The sequence below is a fragment of the Cervus elaphus genome, chromosome 5, assembly GCF_910594005.1.
Source record: "Cervus elaphus chromosome 5, mCerEla1.1, whole genome shotgun sequence".
Taxonomy (NCBI): Eukaryota; Metazoa; Chordata; class Mammalia; order Artiodactyla; family Cervidae; genus Cervus; species Cervus elaphus.
Genome location: NC_057819.1, coordinates 114,514,955 through 114,534,400, shown reverse-complemented (window position 1 = coordinate 114,534,400; position 19,446 = coordinate 114,514,955). Strand labels below are relative to the sequence as shown.

Below are 19,446 nucleotides of genomic sequence, written 5' to 3'. Positions count from 1 at the left end.
TGGAAAACAAAGTCCACCGGTGCACTTTGGGGATTTACAAACTGACTGCTCACCTTGAAACCAATTTCTCAGCCCCAAATTTACCTCCAACCTCTCTTCCACTTGAATGGTTGCAAAGAGAAGGAGGGTTAAATCAGAATGATAGGAAGAGGGGGTGAATAAGGAGACAATTGCTCTCCAACACACTGTGTGCCAACGATATGCATTATGCTATTAAATTCACACAACCATACGAGGTAAAAATTATTAGCTCCATTTGACAGGTGAAGAAAGTGATGCTGCTGGAGGCTGAGTCACACAATTAGTAAGCAGCAGAGCTGGGATTTCTACCCAGTGGACTCCAGAGCTCTTTTCATCCATCCTGCTGAGGTTAGAGGCAGAGTTCGCCAGGGTGCTCTATGCAAACTAAGACACAGGTGACGGTTAAGTATTCTAGCATTTGAGTTTCCTGCCCTCTCATCGATCCTCCACCGGCAAAACTAACCTCTTTAACTCTGCTGTCTCATACTGGAGCGCAGGAAGCTGAGATTGCTGCGAGATATCCCAACTCCAGCAGGCGGCACTGTGGACCAGACACGAGTCCCAGCGTGGGCGGCTAGCGGGGGAACCCGAGGGGAGGAGACACAAGGAGCCGCCAGGGAAACACGCGTGGGGGCGTGGCCACCCTGGAAGATGGGCGTGTCTATCATTCAAGCCCCGCCCCATCCCTTGGCTCTCCGGCCTCGGGTGGGCGTGTCCCAAATTCTCTGCGGGAGAGACACGCGTGGGCCGCTCCCCACCCGGAGGAGGGCAGCGGAGCGGAGTGAGGGTGTCGCTGGCGGCCCCTCCCCGTGCGGGGCCACGTGGCGGGCTCCGGGAGAGCCCTAGGGAAAGAACCTGGCCCGTGGGGAGGTGGGGGGACCGAGGCGGCGCCGAGACAAGCGGAAAGCTACTGGGTTTGGAACAGAGAGGCGGCGGCGGCGGCGGCGGCGGCGCCGAGAGGGAGGGGAAGAGGCAGGCGGGCGCATGGGGCGCCCCGGCCCCGCCGGCAGCGCGCCCCCTCCGGCCCGGCCGCGCTGAACGCCCCCAGCGCTGCGCCTGGAATCTGCGCCCCGAGGCCATGCCGGTCATGAAGGGGTTGCTGGCCCCGCAGAACACCTTCCTGGACACCATCGCCACCCGCTTCGACGGCACGCGTGAGTGGGGTGGAGGCTGGAGCTGAGGGTTCGAGCTAGAGGTTAAGTCTCCTTTGGCCCTCGCGTGGGTCTCCTGGATGTGATGAGAAAGACCCAAGGCGAGGAGAATGGGCTAGGAGGGTCTAGGAACTCCCAGAGCCGCAGTAAAGGAACAGGACTGGGAGCGCCCTGGGAGGGGAGACGGGGAGAGGACCAAGAGTTCGGGCAGCCAAGGTTGGGGGTGTGTGACTGGAGGCAGGAAAGGTTCTTTGTGCGGCAAAGCAGAGGAGTCCTTGAGAGCCGCCCACTCTCGGGCAGGGCTCTGCTGGGGGCGTGTACGGGAGTATCCAAGACGCGGAGGTGGGACGAAGTGGCCAGATGCTTTGGGGTCTGCTCCCCAAAGACTGCAGCATCTCCTTCCCCCAGAAAAAAAAGAGAAAGAGAGACATAGAAAAGGTCAGACTTTTGCAGGACCTAGCTTGGATTAAGGTCACGCACCCCCAAATTGTAGCGCGTCCCTGTCTGGGGGAGGTATGGCAGGAAGGCAGGGGATGGTCTGTGTAACGGAGAACTGCCTGCCCTCCCAACCGAGCTTGAGTTCCAGGTTCAGCACCTTGGACAGCCACCATCCTGCTTCCCCTCCTCTTCTCCCGCCATTCCCTTTTCCTACTTTGGAACTGAACGATCTCCCCTTGCCCGGTTCGGACACCCAGGCTGAAATCTGGAAGGTGGGGGGAGCGGTACCTGAGGGCGGAAACCTAGCCGCCGGAGCCCTAGCCGCCTCCCCACCCTGCCCCCACACACACCTCCCTTGTTTCCATAGTGCCTATCACCCGGGCAACGGACCTGGGATGGAAGAAGGAGGCTGCTTGCCCAGGGCCCAGCACCTCCCAGGCACCTTCAGTATCCCCACCAGCCGCTCCATCCCCAGACATTCAACCCTCCTAGCACCCCAGGACTGGTTTCTTCTCAGATCCCTTCCTTCAGCTGAGACTGTCCCTAGATGGCCTACCGAGCCCCCCTGAGGCCTCCCACCCAGTGGAACTGGAGGGGAGCCAGCTCAGGTTTTGTTGCTGGGTTTGCTGGAGCCACAACTTCATTGCTCAAGCCTGTCAAACTCTGAGAACTGGGACAGACCCCCTGATCTTAGCTAAGGGATGCTAAAAAGAGGACTTTTCCTGGAAGGCAGGGAATGAGGATGCTACTCATCACTGTCTTCCTCCCTCCACAAAGGAGACTGGATAATAAACTCTGTGAGTTTGGATAACCTCTGCTTTTTGGTTTCCTATCTATAAAATGGGTGTGATAATGCCAGAATCTCTCCCTTATCCAGGATAGCAGCTATGGATTGTGCTTTGAAAGCTGGGCAAATGTGGGGCATCATTTCACCTTCTCAGTGTAACATTCACTATGTGCCAGGATTTGCTCTTCCCAGGTAACCTATGTAACTCACACCAAAACTTTTGAGGAAGATATATAATCCCTCACTTTTCAGATAAGGAAGCTGAGGCACAGGGGAGTTCATTAACTTGCTCAAAGTTACACAGTCAGCAAGTGGCAGGGATGGGGTGCTGGAGCCCATGCCCTTATTCACCATGCTGTGCTGCCGCCTACAGCAATAGCTCATCAGCTTCAAGGCAGAAGTCATGACCTCTTGGAGTTCCTTTTCCAACCCCCTAGACTACCCTGTCCCAGTTCCAGGCCACCCTTAAGTCCTTGTCCTTTTGCTCTATCTCTTCTTACTCTCATTTCAGGACATCCCAAAGGGGATCCAGGAATCCCACGGAAACCTGGGAAGCTCCTGTCTCTAGGAACTCTGACCTCAGCTTGGGGGAGGTATGGCTCACCTGGAAACTGAGCTCCCCTCCTGGCCTTGGCCTGACCTTAACCCCTTCTTCCCACAGACAGCAACTTCCTGCTGGCTAACGCCCAGGGCCCACGGGGCTTTCCCATTGTCTACTGTTCCGACGGCTTCTGCGAGCTCACAGGCTACGGCCGTACCGAGGTCATGCAGAAAACCTGCAGCTGCCGCTTCCTCTATGGTCCAGAGACCAGTGAGCCAGCCCTGCAGAGGCTGCACAAGGCTCTGGAGGGCCATCAGGAGCACCGCGCTGAAATCTGCTTCTACCGAAAGGATGGTGAGGGGATCTAGCCTGCCCTGCCGTCCTGCCCAGACCCCAGGCCTTACCCAGAGTCCACTTGAGACAGCGGAAACCTGCTTGCTGGTCCCCACACTGCCACAAGCTGACCGTGTGACATTGAGTGTATCCCTGACCCTCTCTGAGCCATGGTTTTCCCATCAGGAAGGTGAAGGAGATGGCTGACAAAATATCTGGGCTTCTTTCCAGCTCTAATCCTTGGCCAAGCCCTTTGATTATGCCCAGGAACCAAGGGGGATGAGAGAGGAGATGACATGGGCTGCTCACCCCCCTCCTCTTACCTCTCCACACCTGCAGGCTCAGCCTTTTGGTGCCTCCTGGACATGATGCCCATCAAGAATGAGATGGGGGAGGTCGTACTTTTCCTCTTCTCCTTCAAGGACATCACTCAGAGCGGAGGCCCAGGACTTGGCCCCCCAGGAGTCCATGGCGATAGTAATCATGGTAACCTCAAGTCTGCAACTCTGGGGAGATGGCATGAATGGTCAGAAGCCCTTGCCCAAGGGCACCCAAGCCCTGTCCCTACTCAGCCTCATGGATGTGCCCCCACTTACTGCCATACCCTTCTTCCCAACAGAAAACTCCCTTGGCAGGAGGGGAGCCAGCTCAAGACTTCGATCTGCCAGGAGGCAGAGCCGTACTGTCCTACACCGACTGACCGGCCACTTTGGCCGCCGGGGCCAGAGAGGCATGAAAACCAATGTGAGTCCAATCTCTACCCCAACATCTCCCAGACATATTTCTGAGGCACCCTTGCTACTGTGTCCCCGTTTCCCTGTCTGCCCAATCTCCCTCCAGTCGCTTGTTCCTTTGTCCGCCATTCCTCATGTATGGCTCTCTGTTCTATCCCGTGTTCCCCTACATCTCCTTTCATCCCCCTCTTCCTTGCCTCCTTGTGATTGACATTTCCCTGCTCTGATGATGCCACAAAGGTGGGTCTCTAGCAGCAACTACATCACCCACGTTTGGGTCTTAGGGTTACCTCATGGGGGCTATGAAACCACGTTAGTGGTCCCAGGGAGAAAGCCCCCACTGGGGCCTGGCATCTGACCCTGTGTACCACTCCTAGGACCCTGATGAAGCCATGGGTCTCCAACCTTCTGAGCAGACTGTTATGGCAACAGGGGATGGGGTATGCCATGTCAGCCTCCCCTCCCCCCTGGGATATACTTATTCTCCACTGCATTCCTAGAACCCAAGAGGATCTTGAGGGAGAAGCTAGTGACCCCTCAAGCTAGGGCATTGTCTGACTGGTCATAATCACCTTCTCAAGAAGGGTAAAGGTCAAACTTTAGAAATACCCCTTGCACACGCACACACACACAAAATATGATTGATTCCAAAGAGCAGTAAGTTGGCAAAGGAAGAAAGTGTCAGGTGTCAGCTGTCAACCCTCACCTCCTGCACATTCTACATCCTCTCGTGGCCGTGTGTGCTTGCAGTGCCCACTCCACCCCTTTCCCCATTCCTTACCTCTCCCTCCCCCAGCTTTGGCTCCTGTTTCCCCCAAGTGTCCCCAACCGCCACCCCTCTCCCCTTAGAACGTGTTTGAGCCAAAGCCATCAGTGCCCGAATACAAGGTGGCCTCCGTGGGGGGGTCCCGCTGCCTCCTCCTCCACTACAGCGTCCCCAAGGCCATCTGGGACGGCCTCATCCTCCTCGCCACCTTCTACGTTGCTGTCACTGTCCCCTACAACGTCTGCTTCTCGGGTGATGACGACACCCCCATCACATCCCGACACACCCTTGTCAGCGACATCGCCGTGGAGATGCTCTTCATTCTGGGTTAGACCCTCTGCCCCACGTATCCTGGCAGGTGGGCTGGAGGGACCCACTCACCCAAGCCTCATTTCATCCTGGGTTTGCCGGACCCAGATATTTACAGCCCACCTATTTCTGGGTCTTTATGTCCTCATGGTCCATGAACCCTGCCCCTGATCCCTGGAGCCTTCAGCCTTTAGACCTCTCCTCTTTTAAGAACCAGTCTGAAGCTCAATCCATCATCCCCATTCCTGCCTCCAACACTATTCTGAGTCTTACCCAAGGTAGCTTGGCCAAGGTCCCTTCGTAACAGCTTCTTGCATCCCCAGATATCATCCTGAACTTCCGCACCACCTATGTGTCCCAGTCTGGCCAGGTGGTCTCTGCTCCTCGTTCCATTGGCCTCCACTACCTAGCCACCTGGTTCTTTGTTGACCTTATTGCTGCTCTACCTTTTGACCTGCTTTATGTCTTCAACATCACCGTGGTGAGTGATCCCTGTCCTGCCTTGCAGCCTAGCCTGGGAACTTCAACACAGCATCTCCCATTAAGGGACCCACCTCAGTCCCAGACTCAGTCATCAGCGAATATTTGCCAGGCATCTGTGATGGGCAGAGCCCAGCGCTAGAAACCAAGAAGGATCTGAGAGTGTCTGCCTTCTTGGGGAGTTCAGTTCACAGTCTCTGAGGGAAGCTGAGACAAATGAAAAGCTAACTAGGGCTACCAAGGCGGCATTGGTCTGCAGCCAAATGAGCGGCACTTTTCACATTTTTATTTAACAAACAACGGATGAGCATTTAGCTGTCTGCAAAGCACTGTGTAAGTCATGGTCACTGTGGAGGAGAGGGATAAGGATTCAGCCACTCGGTAGCTAAGCTGGTAGACAGCAGGAACAGAAGAGGTGAATGGACTGCAAGACGGGGCCCAGGTAGTGCTGCGCAGGGGCTGGATGCAGAACTAACTGACCTTGGAATTCCAGGCTGGAACACGGGCTCCCACAAAACTGATCTGAAATCTGGCTGTTGTGAGGAAGCCAAAGCTTGGCAGTTGGGCAGAGGCTGGCGTGGTCTGGGAAGGGTTCCTGAGGGAGGAGGTGAGAGCTGATCTAGACCCTAGACAGAATGGGACCCAGCTGGCAGGAGACAAGGAGAGGGAACATTTAGGGGAAACGTAGCAAGCCAAGATGAGGAGGTAGAGGCTGCAGGGCGGCCTTGGAGGCAGAGAATCCCAGGACTGCCTGGAGCCTCCCTCAGTGGTCAGCTCTGCACCCAGCCGGCAGATACTAGGTCTTCTATGGCCCAGAGAGAAGGAGTCCCCCCCGGTGTCCCCAGACCCCCTTGAGTGGGGAGGTGGAGAGCAGTCTCCCCGTGTGCTCCTCTGCCTGCCACACTCAGCTATAGCGGGAAACCACCTACACGCAGCCGGATTTAACTAGCCGCCAACGGGCTGTGGGCCTCTTCTCCTGGCTGTGTACACGTGTGTGCATGCTCCCACACACGTGCATGTGGGTGTGTCTGGCCCTTCCAAGTGGAGCTCCCCATTCCTCCCCTGAGTGTACCCCCACCGGGTTTGTGCCACCAGGCAGTGCCCCCTTCTCTGGTAGCTTCAGGAGCACTTTACAGTTTACTAAGTTCTTTCACACATCATCATGTAGGAACCTCTCCTTAACCTTTCAGGGCAGATTCTTCTCTCTCTCTTTCTTGGAGGTAGATGCAGAGGCTCAGAGAGGTTGACTGGCTTGTTGAAAGTCACACAGCTAGCAATGGCAGGCAAGAGACTAGAACTAGGTCCCTAGACTCCCAGTCTAGAATTCCTTCCAGCATGCCACCCTGCTTCCCAGGAAACCAGTGTACCTGAGTGGATGGCCTGGCATGAGGGGAGAGGAGGAGCCATGCTGGGGCTAGAGGGAAGCAGAGCAAAGATGGAGGCTAAGTAGGCACTGGCAGAGCCATGGACTTGAAGTGAGCCAGGCCTGAGACATCCTGGTCCATCAAGGAGAAGAGGGCCCCAAGGGAGTAAGGCCCAGGGGTAGGTGACAAGGGGAAGCCTTGAAGAACTCAAGGCTGGAGTCAGGAGCTCTGAGAGCTAGGGGCAGGCGTTAAGCCCTGGAGTGCATGTTCGGTAGCTAAGTTGTGTCTGCCTCTTTGAGACCCCATGGACTGTAGCCTGCCAGGTTCCTCTGTCCATGAAATTCTCCAGGCAAGAATACTGGAATGGCTTGCCATTTCCTTCTCCAGGGGATCTTCCTGACCAAGGGATCCAGCCCGAGTCTCCTGCATCGGTGGGCAGATTCTTTACCACTGAGCTCCCTGGGAAGCTCCTAAACTCTGGAAAGGGTCCGTCAGAGTCACCTCCTTTCCAACTCCTTTGTCTAAAATTAGAGAAAATGGCATGTGACTCAGGAGCTGTGTAGGGCCAGGGCTACGGGGGGATGCTCCTGGAAGCCCCTGAAGGGACAGTGAGGGGCCTTCATACAAAGTTCCACAGGTGCTACCCCAGAGCCCCCAGCCCTAGCCTCCAGGCTGTCCCACCCAGAGCAGTAAGAACATAAGCCCCCACCTGCTCATCATGTCCAAGACTGGAAGGGCTTATCAAAACACAACCGAAACAGTCATAGTTAATACCAGCTAACCTTTACAGGACCCTGACTAACTTCGGCAACTCCTACCAAACCCTGCAAGGGCTGGGGCCTCACAGTCTAAATACCCTGCTCTCCTTCTCTCAGCATCCCAGCTGCAGCTGATCCATAAGGGATGAGGTCCCTAAACCTTCCCCTGTCCACAGCTGATTGTACCTAAGACACTGGGGGCTTTGAGCAAGGACCAGAGATCATTATGTCTGTTGTTCCGCCTCTGACTTGCCGTTTTACCAGCCAAGGTGCTAAAAGGCAGTATAGCACAAAATGGACTCTGGTGTCAACTCAGATTTGAATCCCAACTCCATGATTTCCTTGGTCTGTGACCTTGAGCAAGTCACCAGCCTCTCTGAACCTTAGTAGACTCATCTGCGCATTGAGAATGGTGACAAAAATTGGACTGAAGGCGTAAGTTTGTTTTTATGAGGATTACAGTTACTTAGCCCAGTGCCTGACACACACAGTACTTGCTGTGAGCCATTATCAGGGTTGTGTTGTTGCTGCTTTTGTATTGGTCGCCACACTGCATGGCTTGTGGAATCTTAGTTCCCTGACCAGGAATTGACCTCTCGCCCCCTGCAGTAGAAGTGCAGAGTCCTAGCCAGTGGACCGCTAGGGAAGTCCCCATGATTAGTTTTAGTATCATCCTGTCCCCCTTGCATTTCCTGGTCACCTTAGCACAGCAAGGATCCTTCCAGGCAGGCTCCCCTAGCTCCAGGGCACCTGGGGGAGGGGGGAACGCTGGTGGGCCTGGTGACAGCCTCCCCTGGCGCACCCACTCCACAGACATCTCTGGTGCACCTGCTGAAGACGGTGAGGCTGCTGCGGCTACTGAGACTGCTGCAGAAGCTGGAGCGGTACTCGCAGTGCAGCGCCGTGGTGCTCACACTGCTCATGTCGGTCTTTGCGCTCCTTGCCCACTGGATGGCCTGCGTCTGGTATGTCATCGGGCGCCGGGAGATGGAGGCCAACGACCCGCTGCTCTGGGACATCGGTGAGCCACTGACCCCCAGGCTTTCACCAACTACCTCTTCACCTGCCCTGTCCAGGCAGGCCCCCAAGCTGACACCCCCAGCCCCACTCCATATTTCTCCATCCCTCCATCCCTTATGGATTGCATCCATAAGCATGCAATTAAATAGACGATCAAGTCCCAGCTCCCTGTGCATAGGAAGCACTTAATAAACCCCCAGAGAGTGGAAGGGGCCCCTAAACAGTCATCAGTGTAGGGAGCCGGTAGCCTTGAGCTGCAACCGTAACCACTTCAGGGCGGGGAGGCCCAGACGCCGGCTGCTCCTCACATTTCCTGTGCAAACCTCCCCTCACCTCTGTAAATACTCCCCTCACCCAAGGTCAAGTGCAGGCAGCTCAGGGAAACCCCATTCTCCACTGCTGGCGCAGCCGGGGCTCCTTGCATCCCTCCACCCGCTAGGCTGGTTGCACGAGCTGGGCAAGCGGCTGGAGGTGCCCTATGTCAACGGCTCAGCAGGCGGCCCGTCGCGGCGCAGCGCCTACATCGCCGCGCTCTACTTCACGCTGAGTAGCCTCACGAGCGTGGGCTTCGGCAACGTGTGCGCCAACACGGACGCCGAGAAGATCTTCTCCATCTGCACCATGCTCATAGGCGGTGAGGCGGGGCCTGCCAAGCCCAGCGTGCAGATGGGGAAACTGAGGCCCAGAGAAGGCAAGGTGTCCACCCACGACCAGACACTGGGAGGACATTCGTTCATAGATGTTTGCTCAGCACCTACTACCTGCTGGCCTTGGGGGGAACGGCCACAAACCGGAGGGTTGCTTGCGAAAGGGATGGGAAGCCCAAGTTCATGCCCTAATGGGGTGGGGCATGAGAGAAGCATCAGGTGTGACCCGTCTCAGGACCACCTGCTATTCCCTGCCCCAAACCCAGAACCTGGCATCAGGTAGGCGCTCAGGAGCTCTCTGGCTCTCCTGCCCCTCCCCAGGAGCCCAGAGACCGGTCCAGGGCAGGGGGCTCGCCGTGGAGGGGGGGGCGGTGGGTGGAGGCCGGAGGGGTGGCCGCCCCTGACTGCCCGCTGCGCGCCACAGCGCTGATGCACGCCGTGGTGTTCGGGAACGTGACGGCCATCATCCAGCGCATGTACTCGCGCCGCTCGCTCTACCACAGCCGCATGAAGGACCTCAAGGACTTCATCCGCGTGCACCGCCTACCGCGGCCACTCAAGCAGCGCATGCTCGAGTACTTCCAGACCACGTGGGCGGTCAACAGCGGCATTGACGCCAACGAGGTAGTGCGTGGCGGGAGGGCGCCCTGTACCTGCGGCGCAGAGATGCAGGAGCGGGGAATGGGGTCGCGGCCTCTCAGGGTTTGGGATGGAAGCAAATGGGTTGCAGGGAAACGAAATGATGTTCACAAGGACACACACCTACCGGAGTTCACATCCCTTTGCTTTACACGTGATTAATGCCATGGTCGAGTGTCTGCTTGCGGCCAGCCTCTGCGCTGGACACAGGGGTCCTGGGGACGATTACCCCCAGCCCTTACCCTGGGGGAGACAGCAGCCTGGTGAGGCAGACAGCCTGGTAAACAAAGAGTTATGCAGTGAATGGGACTCTACTGGAGAGAGTGGGTGCAGCAGCGCCATCACTGTGTCTGAAACTCGAAGTGTCAGGGGAGGTGGCACAGAAAAGTGAACATCATGAACGTTAAGAAGGAAACTGGCCTGCTACCAGAAGGCCATTCCAGGCAGAAAGAGCAGTAGGAACACAGGTCTGGAACTACTGATGTCAAAGAGCAGAGCAAGTTCAGGGAACTGAAAGTAGTTCAGCGAGCTTTCAGGAAAGGGCGTGTGAGCACTGCGGAGGGAGGAGCGGCAGAGGGGTGAAGAGAGGGTCTTGGGAGCGGGGCAGGCCCAACTCAGGGATGGCCTTGGATTTAGATTTTGTCCTACCACATTTTTAGGCTCGGGAGTAACCCGCAGATCCAGAAAGTCTTTTTTTAAATTATTTTGGCTGCACTGGGTCTTTATTGTGGTCCACAGGCTTCTCTACTCGAAGTGCATGGGCTCTGAAGTCGTGGTGGGGTAGGAGTGCTTGCGGGCTTAGTTGTGGCATGTGGGATCTTGTTCCCCCACCAGGGAGTCGAACCCTGGCCCCCTGCATTGAGAGTGTGACGTCCTATCCACTGGACCACCAGGAAAGTCCCCCAGGAGGTATTTCCGAGAGCAGGACCCTGGGGATTGGTGATCAGCTGGTTGCAGGAAAGAAGCTCAAAGGGATTCCCGGGTTTCTGGCTTCGGCCAAAGGGTGGGATGGAGGCATTACCCAGGGAAGATTGGATTTAGGGGTGAAACTGAGAGGTCAGGGTTGGGCCATGATGAGGGTGTTGTGCCTGTGGGGAATCCAGGTGGAGGCTGCCCCATGTGTCCAGAACACACAGGTCTGGACCCGGAGGTAGGGCTCCAGACTCAAGGGGAGGGGCGGGTAAGTCGTGGAGCTGGTCGCTATGATGCAGGGAGAGAGTACAAAGTAAGAAGAAAGCTGAGGAAGTAGGTTGGCTGAGGAAGAGGAGCCTGAAGGAAGTAAGTGGAACAAAAGGGAGACGTCAAAAAAAAAAAAGAAAAAGGGAGAGGTCAGCAAGCTTGAGTGGCCAAGGGGCTCCAGGAGATGAGGGTGGAACCATGAGCATTAAGTTCAGCCCCCAAGAGGTCACTGCTAATATCCAAGGTCTAGTGTAACCCTGCATTTTACAGATGTGGACACTGAGGCCTAGAGAGAGAAAAGGGTTTGTCTAGAGTCCACAGGGACTTTGCAGAGCTGACTTCTAATCTCCTGGCTTGAAGGCTGACCCACCAGGGATGGTCTGTGCATACATGGGGTTGAGTCACTAGGATGTGTGTGCGTGACCAGTGTGTGTAGCCATGGGCAGTGGACAGACAGAAGAGCTAGTCTCTGCCCCATGACTTGGGTTGGGAGGTCAAACTGAGATGAGACACAAAGAAGTCTCCCTGAAGGTCAGAAATGGGTAATTTGAGCTCTGTCCTTGAACACAGCTCAACACATCTGTAGAGCTCAAGTAGCTGCTGTCGGGGGAATGACCAAAATGACCTATGCCCCTTATGCAGTTACTGCGTGACTTCCCAGACGAGCTGAGAGCTGATATTGCTATGCACCTGAATCGGGAGATCCTGCAGCTGCCGCTGTTTGGAGCAGCGAGCAGGGGCTGTCTGCGGGCTCTCTCCCTACACATCAAGACCTCATTCTGTGCTCCTGGCGAATACCTGCTGCGCCGCGGGGACGCCCTGCAGGCGCACTACTATGTCTGCTCTGGCTCGCTGGAGGTGCTCCGCGACAACATGGTGCTGGCCATCCTGGGTGAGGGTCCTGCCTCTACCTTCTCCATACCCGGGAACCTTCCCCCAGAGGCCTGGGGAGGGGCCAGGAATCTAGGGACTGGATAGCTGGTGTTCTGGCAAAGGAGTACTCTGTCTCTCAGTCCCAGCACCTCCCACCATCCCCTTTTGATCATTCCCCTCAGACCCTTACCTCATCCCATTGGCCATCCCTGAACCCATCAACCCTTCCCCAGTGACTGTTCCCCCAAATCAATTCTCCCACCATACCATCTCCCAACACCCCTGACCCATCAACTCTCAACTCCACTGACTCTCTACCCTTTAACTGACCCCTCTGGCCGTTCTGTATTGATCACCCAATTCCATGGATTGTTCCTCCAGCCTTACTGACGCCCCCAACTGACTGTCTCCCAACTTCACCAGCCATTCTCCACCGACCTGCCAACTCTATTGATTATTTCCTCCAATTCCATTGACTGACCCACCTTCAACCATCCTTCAAACACACTGGCCATCCCTCACATCCACTAATATCATCTGGGTCCCTCTGCCCTAGCTGACTGTCCCTATCCCTCACCCACAGGAAAAGGAGACCTGATTGGGGCAGATATCCCCGAGCCTGGGTCAGGCACAGCTCCAAGCTGCGTGCTGAAGACCAGTGCTGACGTGAAGGCACTCACCTACTGTGGCCTGCAGCAACTGAGCAGCCAAGGGCTGGCCGAGGTCCTGAGGCTCTATCCTGAGTATGGAGCTGCCTTCCGGGCTGGCCTGCCCCGGGACCTCACCTTCAACCTGCGCCACGGCTCTGAGACCAATGTATGTAGACCCCTATGGCCTCTACCTCCTCCGAGGTCACCTCCTTCAAACTAGACCCTCCCCCAGCCCCAGAGAGAGTCTCCTGAATTCCTTCCACCCTGAAAACATCATCTCTCAACCCTGGGCACCCCTTCCATTGCCCCACCATACTTAACATCTTCAACCCACTGACCCTACTCATCATGGACCATCATCCAACCCCATGGACCATCTCTCACCAACTCTACTTCCAACTCAACTGACTCACCTCCTGTTGGTCCCCCTTCTGCTCACTCTAGACTCCTCAAGGGACCCCCACTTTAAAAACAATCCCCTCTGCGTGCTCCTCCTCCATCAATTCCCTCCTCCTTTGGACTGGGTCTCCTCCCCTGGGGCTTCTCTGCTCCACTCACCAAGTGTTTCCCGGGCCCATTTTTGGTTTAGGCTCTGGGCCAAATCTGTAGTTTTCACCCTAGACCTTGATCTTTTACTGCTTTTCAGGCTTATGTTGCCACTCAGGAGTTGTCTGAGTCGGAGTTGGGGGTATCTCTGACTCAGTTCCACAAAAAGGCCTAACATTCTCCAACCCCACCACTCTGATGGGCGGGACTAGGAGGTGCTGCACTGGGGGAGTGGGGAGGTGTGAGTCAGCCGGAACCCCCCTGTGTCCCTGCAGGGCCTCTGCCGCTTTTCCCGATCCCCTCGCCTCTCCCAGGTACCGTATCCTTCCTGGGTAGGGTTGAAGTCACGTGCAGAGAGGCGGGGGCGTGGCGGGGGGCACCTTTCCTTGACTGCTCTGCTGCAGGGTGAAGGGAGAGGGGATGGGGAGCAGCAATGCCGGTGGAGGCTGTTGTTCACTGAAGGGGCCTGTTGTTGAGTGCCCTGTGACATCAGCTGCGTCCTCTGTCCACAGCCGCGCTCGGAGAGCCTGGGTTCCTCCTCAGACAAGACCCAGCCATCCATCACAGAGGCCGAGGCTGGGGCCGAGCCTGGCGGTGGTCCCAGGCCCCGGCGGCCCCTCCTGCTGCCCAACCTCAGCCCAGCGCGGCCCCGGGGCTCCCTGGTCAGCCTCTTGGGGGAGGAGCTGCCCCCTTTCTCAGCCCTTGTCTCCTCTCCTTCCCTGTCCCCAGCCCCTTCCCCTGCCCTGGCTGGCCGGGGCCACAGCCCCTCCCCTCATGGCCCCCCCAGGGGCTCTGCTGCCTGGAAGCCCCCCCAGCTTCTCATTCCCCCACTGGGAACCTTTGGACCTCCGGACCTCAGTCCCCGGTGAGATGCCAGCCTCCCCTGCCTTCCCTATACCCCTGCTGGCTTCCAGAACCTTCTCTGGGCTCCGTCCCTGGCATTCTGACCAGTGCTCCACCCCGCCCTTCCTGATCCACCACAGCTTGCAACCCCACCCCTCTGTGACGGCTGCTCCTCCCCAGCTCCCTGGTGCTGCAGCCCCTTTCACCCTCTGCCTGCTCTGCCCTGCTCTGGCCCTTACTCTCTGCCCGCGGGACTGATGACCACTGCCTCCATCCCAGGATAGTGGATGGTATTGAGGACTCTGGCAGCACGGCAGAGGCCCCTACGTTCCGGTTCAGCAGGAGGCCTGAGCACCCTAGATCTCGCTCGCAGGCCTCTCCTACAGGTAAGGGCCAACAGTGGACTTCAACTCACAGTCACGCATCCATCCATCCATCCATCCATCCATCCATCCATCCATCCCACATATAGTAAGGGCCTGCCAGCTTCCAGGTGCTCTACTAGCAACATACAGATGAACCAGGCCTGGCCCACACTTAGCAAATGCCCAGTCTAATGGAGGCAATACCTGTGTTCTCAGACGCATGGTTCCAGAGCAGAGTGCTAAGAGCTGTGACCGAGACAAGAGCGGGGCTCCTAGGAGGGACAGGAGGGAGCCTCTAAGCCTCCTTCTTAGAGGAGGGGACACTTGAGGTGGGCCTTAAAGGGTGGGTAGGAGTTTGAGTTGCGGAACAAGGCAGTTGGTGAAAGGCACATAGGCATGACCAGAAGAATGGTTGTGTTCAGACTCCAAAGAGAAACTTCGTGCCTAGAGCTGGGGGTGGGTGGGAGGTGGGTGGGACGTGGGGAGCAGTTGGGGAAGTGATATGGCCTCAAAACCAGCCTGAGGAGCTTGGGTTTCCCATCATCCTGACCTCAGAGCATCCTCTCCCCTTGCTGTCCGCGTGCCCAGTGACAGGAGGGCCCAGCCCAGGCTGCAGGCTCAAGATCCCTGCACTCACCCAACACCCCTTCTCCCCACTCTGTCTGCAGGGCCCACGCCCAGCCAGGAAGCCGCCCCTGAGGCTGAGGAGGTGAAGGAAAAGGTCTGCAGACTGAACCAGGAGGTTAGTTGGGGCCTGTTCCTCTCCTCCAACCTTGGGATCAGAGATGTGCCTCATAGAACAGCATTGTAAAGGGTTTGGAGCCAAACTCCTGATTTCAGATATTCATGTTAGCTGTGTGACCTTGGGCAAGCCCCACAACCATTCTGAACTTCAATCTCCTCATCTGAAAATGGGGAGATCGTTCTTCCCATCTCGTATGCACGAGATGAGGGCACATACGTACCCGGTTGATCCCTAGCGGGTTGTAAGTACTCAGGGAAGGCTGCATCCCTGCCTTCCAGCTGACTCAGGAGGTCTGGCCGGAAAAAGAGGGCCTCTCCACCGACAAGGGATTTGCTCCTGCAGGGACCGTTCCACCTACCCCCACCAAGTCACATACTCCAGTCCTTCCCTCCCCGTCTTCTTCCCCACCCCCCCAACCTGTCTGGGCCGAGGACTGCCCAGACTGGGGGACCTGGACCCTCCCATCTGAATCCTGGTGGGAAAGAGCCCAGATCCTGTTTGCTGAGGCTGAGTCTCCACCTCCCCCTCAGGGATCTCAAAGCCACATTCACAGCGCAGCCAGGCCCAGCCCTCGGGAGTGGGCCTTCCCTGGGTTCTGATAAACATCAGGCATCCCCAGGGGTGCACCTGGGTGGGGCGGGGCCTGGGGCAGGGGGCGGAGCCAGTCCTGGTTCTGCAGGATTCATGGTGGGTCCTGCTTAAGCTGGCAGTTCTCCTAGACCAGTGGTCCCCCAACTTCAGCGACCATCATTATCCAGAGAACCTGTTAAAATGTGGATTCCTAGGCCTCACACAATTTGGAACATCTGGGGTGGGGCCCAGAAATCGGCATTTTGACAAGTTTTTCAGTTGATTCTGTAGTTCCTGAAATTTGAAAAATGCTGAATAGACACTTGAGCTCCTGTGATGTATCACCTGAGAGTAAGCCTGCGTCTGTCACTTCACAGTTGTGCAGCCTCTTTGAGCACATTCTTCTACATCTTATAAAAGTGTGTGCGTGGCAGGAGCGAGGGGGTGGAAATAGCAATAGCTGTCGTCCCAAATGCTTTTTTGGAAAGAGGCTGGGGTATTTACATCTAGACAAAAATAACCCCTGTCCTGTCTTCTTTTTCGGAGGGTGGCCATGAGCAGAGTGGACATGAAATAACTTTGTAAACTGGAGAGGGGAGCGCACGTAGGAGGGGTGATGACTGTTGTGGCACCTGGGAGACAATTTGATGTGTTTTCAACAGATTTCCCGTCTCAACCGAGAAGTGTCTCAGCTTAGCCAGGAACTTCGACACATGATGGGCCTGCTGCAGGCCAGACTGGGTCCCCCGGGCCACCCAACAGTCTCGGCTTGGCCCCCACACCCTCCTTGCCCACCTCAGAGGCCTCCGTGCAGTTCTCCTTATATGTCCGGACCACCACCTGGCCTCCACGATACTACTCGGGCTGAGATCCACTGCCCGGCCAGTGTGGGGACAGCAGAGATGGGGGCTGCCCCCCCTGGCCTGAGACCCTCTGTACGGTCCCCCTACCCCTCCGAGCCTGACCCTCTGGGACCCTCCCCAGTGCCAGAGGCCCCGCCTCCAAACTCAAGCCTCATGAGGCACAGCTTTCGGTCCAGGTCAGACACGATCCACTGACACTGGCCATGGGCCCAGGCCTGTCTGGGGTGGGTGCTGCTGCCTGCCATCCAGGGAGGGGCTGGGCCCCTTGGCCTCCTGCCTTGGGTCAGCAGCCACCAGCGGGTCTGGTTGGCTCTGGATTCTCTGACCTTTTTTAACCAAGTCTGGTCACTTGTGACTCTTCCCTTTTCCCAAACCTTCCTCTATTCTCCTCTGTGAGGGGAGCCATCTGAGGCCATGGAACCCAACAGGCATGAGATGGACCGCAGTGCCCATTAAGCTGGGCAGATGAGATGTCTGGCTTTCTCCCCAGGACCTGGAGGCAGGTAGAGATGGGGGTGGGGTAGGGGAAGGGCCCCAGATCCAGCCTAGGAAATGAAGACTGAGGAAAGAGCAGGCAGGATCTTGGTGTCTACAGCAAGAGACTCCAGTGCGGAGATAGCTAGTGATACTGTGAGGTCTTTTGTCCCAGCCCCCAGGTCTCTGCTGGAGACGGGAGTCCTAACCACTGGGAAGTCCCCTGACTGGCATTTGAGTAACCCAAGACTTCTTAGGCTTCCAACCACCAGCCCAAGGTGGAGGGGCTCCCTTTCCCCCACAGCCCACATAGGAAATGAACCAATGACCCTAGATATGTATTCTTTGATTCCCACAGCATTTTTTTTTTTCAAAATACAAATGAGTTGCCATATTAAAAATCAGGAAAGTTCACATAAAAATCCAGATATTCTGGGAACTTCCCTGGCAGTCCAGTGGTTAAGACTCCGCACTCCCAATGCAGGGGACCCTTGTTCGTTCAATCCCTGGCCAGGGAACTGGACCCCACAGGCTGCAACTAAGACCCAGCACAGCAAAAAAAAAATCCAGATATTCCAGCTTCTCTAAACAAATTACAGAGATCTGGCAATTCTGGACCAACATTGCACCTGGCAATAATTAGTTGGGGGGGGGGGAGGGGGAGCTGTCCTCTTTGGATGAGGCCTGCATCCTCCACGTCTTTGCGATTCCCAGGTTCCTAGATCATTTCCTGACACCTAGCTGGCTTCCCTCCTTTGAATTCTTTATCTGATCTCTGTTGGTATCTGAGGTTGTAATCCCTGCCTTATAGTGTGCTTCCAGGTTCCTTTGCCCCAGTGGGTCCTTTTCAGGTCAAGTAATGTCTATTTCTACCCCTGGGCCTGGGGCCTGTCCACATCTCTGTTTATGTCTCTCTGCAGGCCGACGCTGAAAGTGGTCTCTTCTGCTACCAGCAACCTGAAACAGTCCCAGCAGCACTCCTTCCCTTCCCCCACCCCTAGACCTCAGCCATGCCTGTTCTCCCCCTTCCAACATGGTCTCACTCAGGGCCTTCTTGAACATGCACCCTGGTTTCCAGTTCTCCTAACCACCCACCACCCTGGGCTCACTTTTGGATAGGAAATAAACTCTTTTATTTTTGTAGTTGCTGGCTCTGGCTGTTTCTGGGGGCTGGTGTGATAGCTCCAGGGCTTTGGAGGAGCCTACATGATAGTCACTCCCACACAGTACCCCAGGGCCCTGTTACTGTCTCTAGGAGGGCAAAGGTGCCAACCAATCCACTTGGCACCACATTCACGCCACCAGGAGCCCCTGGGATGAGGCAGAAACCTTAATGAGTCACTATGGGCCCGTTATACCCACCCTCCCCCCAACCTGGTCAGAGCCACAGATTCAGACAGTGTGTGGGAGGGACAGAGCCCTGACTCAGGTACACCTCCAGCCCTGGAAAGGTGGCCCAAGGGACTCCCCACCAATCCTACAGTAACTGATCCTGTCCTTCTTGCAGGCAAGGTACAGCAGGGTCTGGAGGAAACACTTGTCACCAATCAAGAACCTGCTAGGAATCCCATTCTGCCCCATCCCCTCTGCTCTCCTAAGCTTGCTCCTCCTTCTGAGTTTTCACTACTTTGATGATCACTGCAGGGGTGGGTGTTATGGATGCTGTTAGAAAAAGGCACCCTGGTGACCAGTTGGAACTAGATGTGGGCAGTTTTGTGGCAGGTTGTCCCAGAGAGGTTGCCAGGTCGATTCTCCAGCTCAGGTTCCAAAGTGTGATTGGTGTTGGCTGGTAGCATAGGAACGATGCCCATGGCTGTCTCTGGGGTGAGCTTGGATTCCATACAGTTTCTGAGTAGTGTCCCTGGGGATGGGATGCAGAAGTAGAAGAGATACTGGTTTGTGCTGAGGTGTCTGTGGCGGGGGGGGGGGGGGGGGGGGGGGGGGGGGGGGTGGGGGGGGGGGGTGGGGGCAGAAGCAGAAATGGTCCTAATTCATACTGTGTTGTTGTTCAGTCACTAAGTCGTGTCCATGTCTGACTCTGCAACCCCACAGACTGAAGCACACCACAGGAACAGAAAAAACAGAAATAGTGCTGATCCATATGAAGGGCAAAGTGGGGCAAACAGAAGTGGTTCCAATCTGCATTTATGGAAGGATGGGGAGAGCTAAGGCAGAAGTGATCCGGTTCTGTATTTGGCATCAGAGAACAGAGGAGGTTCTGGTTGGGGAGGGGAGAGGCAGGGCAGAGGCGGAGGTTGGGGTTGAGCCAAAGGCGAAGCATCCTGGTTAACAGCTGGGCAATAGAGCTCTCTCCACCCAGTACCCTCCAGAGAGCCCTTCTGATAACGAT

General features: G+C 56.3%; 1 protein-coding gene across 1 annotated transcript; it reads left to right on the top strand.

Annotated features, from left to right (window-relative positions):
- Positions 1-770: 770 nt before the first annotated feature.
- Positions 771-18,231, top strand: KCNH4 (potassium voltage-gated channel subfamily H member 4). Its single transcript, XM_043904621.1, has 17 exons — positions 771-1,175; positions 3,059-3,292; positions 3,611-3,757; positions 3,891-4,015; positions 4,855-5,098; positions 5,404-5,561; positions 8,496-8,703; positions 9,142-9,336; positions 9,774-9,973; positions 11,810-12,059; positions 12,624-12,856; positions 13,512-13,550; positions 13,749-14,101; positions 14,359-14,465; positions 15,113-15,186; positions 16,422-17,125; positions 18,017-18,231. The coding sequence occupies exons 1-16, from the start codon at positions 1,100-1,102 to the stop codon at positions 16,815-16,817; spliced, it is 3,039 nt and encodes a 1,012-aa protein (XP_043760556.1). The 5' UTR covers positions 771-1,099; the 3' UTR covers positions 16,818-17,125; positions 18,017-18,231.
- Positions 18,232-19,446: the final 1,215 nt, after the last annotated feature.

What these genes read in the sequence shown, in the direction of transcription:
- KCNH4 (XM_043904621.1), top strand. Translation starts at nt 1,100, where the DNA reads ATGCCGGTCATGAAGGGGTTGCTGGCCCCGCAGAACACCTTCCTGGAC. An exon ending in CTGCTTCTACCGAAAGGATG is followed by an intron (nt 3,293 to 3,610) that starts GTGAGGGGATCT and finishes CCACACCTGCAG; the next exon opens with GCTCAGCCTTTTGGTGCCTC. An exon ending in CTCGCAGGCCTCTCCTACAG is followed by an intron (nt 14,466 to 15,112) that starts GTAAGGGCCAAC and finishes CTCTGTCTGCAG; the next exon opens with GGCCCACGCCCAGCCAGGAA.